The sequence below is a fragment of the Copidosoma floridanum genome, unplaced genomic scaffold, assembly GCF_036245765.1.
Source record: "Copidosoma floridanum isolate Cflo_tuat_1 unplaced genomic scaffold, Cflo_Japanese_pri ptg000017l, whole genome shotgun sequence".
NCBI classification, from domain to species: domain Eukaryota; kingdom Metazoa; phylum Arthropoda; class Insecta; order Hymenoptera; family Encyrtidae; genus Copidosoma; species Copidosoma floridanum.
Window position 1 is genome coordinate 5,439,401 of NW_028321894.1, and position 6,000 is coordinate 5,445,400.

General features: G+C 31.0%; 1 protein-coding gene across 1 annotated transcript in view; it reads right to left on the bottom strand.

Moving 5' to 3' along the window:
- Nucleotides 1-5,718, bottom strand: part of LOC106637831 (growth hormone secretagogue receptor type 1-like) — a 491,009-nt gene extending 485,291 nt beyond the window's left edge. Inside the window, exons 1-2 of the mRNA XM_089592447.1 lie at nt 5,710-5,718; nt 4,924-5,089 (exon numbers count right to left, since the gene is read on the bottom strand). Coding sequence (XP_089448573.1) covers nt 4,924-5,089; nt 5,710-5,718 — 175 coding nt within the window. The remainder of the gene's footprint in view (nt 1-4,923; nt 5,090-5,709) is intronic.
- Nucleotides 5,719-6,000: the final 282 nt, after the last annotated feature.

Here is a 6,000-nt window from a genome sequence, read left to right on the forward strand (position 1 = left end):
AACATTCCTTCTTTCTTTGTCCCTTTTTTATTTACTTCTTAGGCAAGTCTATAGTGGCCTGATTTGCCTGATCTTTTCTTACACAGCTTGGTTACCGAACTTAGTCTTACATTTGCTTACAATACACGCTTTAAATACGCAGCTTACTCGTCGAGTTAGGTATCCCATTTGCTAAAAAAACACAACAGATCTTACTTTTTGACCCTTATAGTTACGTTAAAGCACTTAATAAAAGGGAAAAGGCAAATATTGGTTTGTGCAAGAAGTTTTTATACTCCTGAATTTAAGGATAACACGTCAGGTTAGAGGTCTAAACGATCAGTCAGAGCTTAACACTATTTTGTTTGATTGAAACGAGCATAGTCGTTGTGCAATATTTATGCAGTATTTATTGGTGAAAAATGCTTATCTCCGTAATTTTAGATTAAGAACTAATTCCTGTCAGGATTGTGTACGATATTTCTTATGGATATACGCAGTAAGAAATGTTTAAATTGAAAATTCTTTTTATTTTTGGATGCAGAAGTGCTACTCACTGTTGTAGGATGAGAGCTTTGTATAATTGTTCAAGGATTGCCGGTGAAGTTAAAGTTTAAGTACAGTTGCTTGTAGTAGTCGAAAAAGACAACATGCTCATTAATTTATGCTGTTGCAGTCATACATTATTTATGACATTGACACTGATATTTCCAGTGATTGAATTATTACAAAGCTTGATAAGCTTACTTTTAAAACTCAAACATCTCAACTCCCTGTTAATCGCTGCTCTGGTAACGATGATATGGCCATAGGTCGCAGTCTAGGAGGCTTCTATACGCTACGTCACGCAATTCCAGAATTAAGTATACAGCTTGATGTTTGAAGATTGCAGAGCATTTGTTTTCCATAATTTTAAACTAAAACTCCTGTGTTTGGAGTGATAAATATCAATTATATAACATAGGATGTTAGCACATGTCCATCTTAATGGATGACTAAAAAGTAAGCTTTTTTAATCCTTAAGAAAAAAAGTTTTAGATATTGTAAACATACCTGAAACCACTCAGAACAGATATTGTCCTTAAGTTAGACTGTAAAAAAGAATTTAATTAGAGGGTAATCAGAATAGTCAATAGAATAAGTAATTGTAATAGCAAAGTTAGAAGCACCAATGATTTCTAAAAAATCAGCTGTAAAATATCTTAATGTCACTAAAAATTCAAACATTTAAATCAGAAATGTAGATCAAAGTGACAACAAATGTTTGAGAGGTAATGACATTCTGGTTAGTTTGTAAGCTGAAAAAGGCCTTGTATAGTTTAAAGGTCAGTCCTAAAACAGTCCTGTGTGCTTCCTTAGCACAAGGCAGAAAATATTTTTAATTCTATTTTGTATAATAATAGTATGCGTGTTAAAAGTAATGATCCTGGTAAGTTACAGCTTCTTAAAGGAAGTTTGCAAAATTAATTTAATATGATAGATCTCAGTAAAGTACAATCTTTTCTGGATATTTTAGTTAGAAAAGAAATATAAAAGCAAGTTTTACTGTTAACTCCGACTTATTTGTAAGTAAGATTCTAACCTAATTTGGGTTCGAAAACTTAGTACCCGTAACCTGTTATAACACGTGGTAAATCAACAAAGAAAACAAAGAGAACAACTGAAAAGTAAAAATAAAAGAATAATTGAAAAGAGACAAATCCTGACACTGTACGTCTTGACATTATTTATGCTGCTCATATACTTAGTCAGTATCAGATTAATCTGACTGATAAATACTGGAATATGTCCAAAGTAGTATTCCTATGTTTGGCAGATACTAAATTCAAAAGTCTTACGTACTTAAGAAGGCAGGATACCTCCAAAAATATTTTGGATGCCAGTTTTAGTGATTGTAAGGGCTCACTGACAAAAAGCCTGTATGTTTCTAAATCCTTAAAGATTCTATCGGTAAAAAACTAATAAGCAGACCTATACAGAATTGTCAACTTATCATACTAAATACGCAGTACTGAGTGAGACTTGTAAATAGTTATCAATGGTAAATTATTTAATTTAAACTATCCAAAATAACGCTGATTTTTCGGCTAACCAATGGTGTCACAAAAAAAAGGGCTAAATTAAGTTTTAAAAAATAGGAGCTAAAAATTAGGATACGTGACAGCAATCCATAAGTATAACGTTGAGAAATATGTAACTATAGTTGTGTAAATGTAAAAAAGGCTTAGTAAAAATTATAAACAGCAGATGTTTTTACACAACCGTTACTTATAATACTCAATAAAAAATTTACAAACCAATTTTTTAATACATCATAAATATGATCTATCTTTCTCAAATAGAAAATAAGGTTCCAACTACTAAACAGTGATGATTGGCCTACTAAGGCTTAGATCTCAGTGATTCGAAAGACTCGCAATAAGATAATCTAGATGAAAAAAAAAAAATAATAATAAAACAAGGAATAAAAAATAAAAATAAAACAAGAAACAAAGAAAGCAATAAAACAAGAAATTAAAAAAAAAAAAAAAAAACCAAATGAAAAAATTATAAAGGAAATTATAACAACAAACCAGGGGGTCTTAATGGGTCATGGGACCCACGGTAAGAACGAAGTTCTTTAAACATAACATGAGTATAAAAACACAATTTCTCAGGTAACAAGAGGGTCGCCAGATCCATAAAGGGAACAAAGCTCTATAAAAATCAGTACTGCATTCATGTAGTTCACTGAAACGAAAACTTAAAAAACGAATAAAAAAAAATAAGAAAATTTAGTTCAGTACTCACGATAGTTGAACTTCATAAGTACTATATATATGCATGACGTATTCACGAAGTTAAACTAATGTGAGTACTAAACTAAATTTTCTTATTTTGTTTTATTCGTTTTTCAAGTTTTTGTTTTAGTAAACAACATGAGTGCAGTACTAACGTTCACAGAGCTTCGTTCTTTCTGTGGGTCTGGTGACCCCCTTGTTACCTGAGAAATTGTGTTTTTATACTTGTGTTATGTTTAAAGAACTTCGTTCTTACCATGGGTCCCATGACCTATTAATACCCCCTGGTTTGTCGTTTTTATTTCCTTTATAATTTTTTAATTTGCTTTTTTTTTTTTTTATATTTTTGTTTTATTTTTTTTTGTAGATGTATTATTTTGAAAACAAATTTAGATGTATTATTTAGAAAACAAATACATAATTGAATATATTATCAGTGAATACATTTAAAAATGGAGTGTTAAAGTTACGAACCACACTACAAGTACAAGAAACTGAGTTTCCATAGTTGGCAGCGCTCGTAGCAGAGTGGGTAAGGTACTAAACTCACATGAAGGAGGTCGAGGGTTCAAATCTCTTTATTAAATGTTTTTGTTTTTTTTTTTTTTTTTTTTAAAATTGTAAAAGAAAAAAATTTAAAGTGAAACGAAAATAAAATTAAAATTTGTTTAAAAATTAATTGCTTGGGAGTGTGAGGGGGAATGGTAGGTAAAGGTGTGCAGAAGAGTAACACGGCACGGTTGCCAGATATACATATATAGTGGGGAGAGGGGAAGTGTATAGAGAACAGTAGGTGAGGGGGCGGGGCAGGTAAGGGGGGTAACTTGAGAGGAAGAGACTTTGGGTGAAACCACTTTTGTTTCAAAAAAAAAAAATCTGTCGGTTTAAAATTCCAGCCCCCCGAGTAACGCGACATAAAGAACTTCGTTCTAAAAAACCAAAACGTATTTATTTATTTTAGAACTTTTAGATGTTATTCGCTATCTCAAGTCGAAAGGGAATGTTAGAGTACACGCTAGTACTGATTGGCTGCATATATGTAAGTAGTAGGATAGAGTTAGCAAAAAAGCATGGTTAATTTAGAAAAATTGCTATTAGTGCAAGAAAAAACATGGTGGTAGTTATTCGGTTTCTGAACGAATCTAAATAGTTTTAGACTCTAAATTGTGTCAGCTAATGGCCCAAGAGAATGGTGAACGTGGTCAAAAATGGTTTTTCGCGTCTAGAAAAAAACTAGATAGTCGTGGTCTAGTAAAATAAAGTTGGTCCAGCCTTTTTATCGCAGTTTGCCAAAAAGTGCTCTTTTGGACAATTTATTTAAAAATCTTCAACTCACGTTTATTTACATTTTAACACTTGAAAATTAATGCAAGATAGATCTCTTGACCCTTAATACCCACACTTAAAGATTTATTCTAAACTTAAAGAAGATCGGTTGTTAACTTTTTGCAAACCGCTGCAAGAAGAAAAAAATGGCTCCTCCGCAAAAAAGTTGGACCTGGCTGGTTTTTCAACATATTGCCATTTTTCAAACGTACTCGTAAAAAACTACTCTACAACCTACCAAAACCATGAATGCGGTGGCACGTTGAGCCGCCACCGTAGACAATGCCCCTTTCCACATCATAGCTGTGTATTGATAAGTGCATGCTAATTAAAGGGTACAAAGCTCTACCAAAGTTAGCGAGTTTTGATTTAGCTGTTACCACGCTCGTATGCTATATTCTTCACCTCTTGTTAGAGAAAGTGTGCCAAGTCCAGTAATTCAGTGTTGTTAAATAAAAATTTATTTAAATAAAACTTTAATCAGGAAATTTCTTCTACATGTAATAGTTTTTAGCTTATTTTTTTAACACTTTCAACTATTCTACTAATTTAAGGGTAGAAAACGTTAGATATTCTTAATCATCAGCTTGGTAAATTGTTACAGCCTTTTAATAAATGTTCTGCTTAAGACAAATTCGTAACGACTTTCACTGAAATTAAATAATACTCCAAAGAAAGATCTTCTTGTTTATATATAGTTGGGTTATATAATGTAACATGTAGTTTTATAGGCACTTGACCAAACGATCATAGTAAAGTTATACATATACTGAATTAGGTTAACTATGAATATTTTAAAAGATGCTTATCAATTGGAATGATCGTAAAAGCCACTTACACATTTTTTCTCCTAGTATCCATATTTGAGGTCCTACACTACATTCAATCACAATAGCTGGAGTACATATAAAAAGAATAAGTAGGTCTGCAATGCTCATATTTATAAGAAGAATGTTTGTACTATTTTTCCATATACTTTTTCCATGGAGAACAACGAAAAGAACCTAAAAAATGTAATCAGATTGGTTTGATGCTGGTATTTAAATCATTTGAAATAATAAAAAGTACTTTTTAATTTAATTTAATAGTCTACATTAATTGACAACAGAAATTATAACATTTTATCTGCAATTAAAAGACTCTGATAAATGTTTTTAAACCTGTAAATGTTAGGCTAAACAAAAAAAAAAATAAATAGAAATATAATTTTAACAGAATCGTCTAAGATTTTTTACAGAGACTTATAAGGGTTATGTCTATCCTTGCTCAATAACATAAGCTGATTGAGATACTTCTGCATGTGTACGACAATGTACTGTATTTATATAATTTCTTAAGTTGTAATTGTGCGTGAAAATATCTATACAGTATTTTTGTATAGTTTAATCCCCACCAACTAAACAGAATGTTATGTAGAATTTCATAACTCTATAGTATGAGACATGGTTAAATAGATGGTCGGCTGCGTTTAAAATCAGAAACAATTCTTTTAGCTCAATACCACATTGGAATATAATATGAATAAAAATGGTTCTTTTCCTAATTTCTGACTGCAATACTTACTTTTTTAAAAGTTTTTCTGCACACCACGCTTTCTTTGTTACTATGGCTTTTTTATATGTACGTTATACATTACCATGAACAAAAAAAAAATTTAATCTTTAACCTGAGTTTCTTACGATTTAAAAAAGTTGATATAGGATTTCAAAAATATTCTTGGAATAAGAAAGTACACTGCCACTGATTGTTCCTCATTTATCTCAAAAGACTGGTATAATTTAGTATCACACGTAGTAATTTTAACTATTATATTTCGTCTAATTCTATGATAGTAGATTTTTACTTTAATGTGCTACATTGTAAGAGTGAAAACTGCTTACTGGACCTAACTTTTAAGGTTTATTTGACAAGTAAA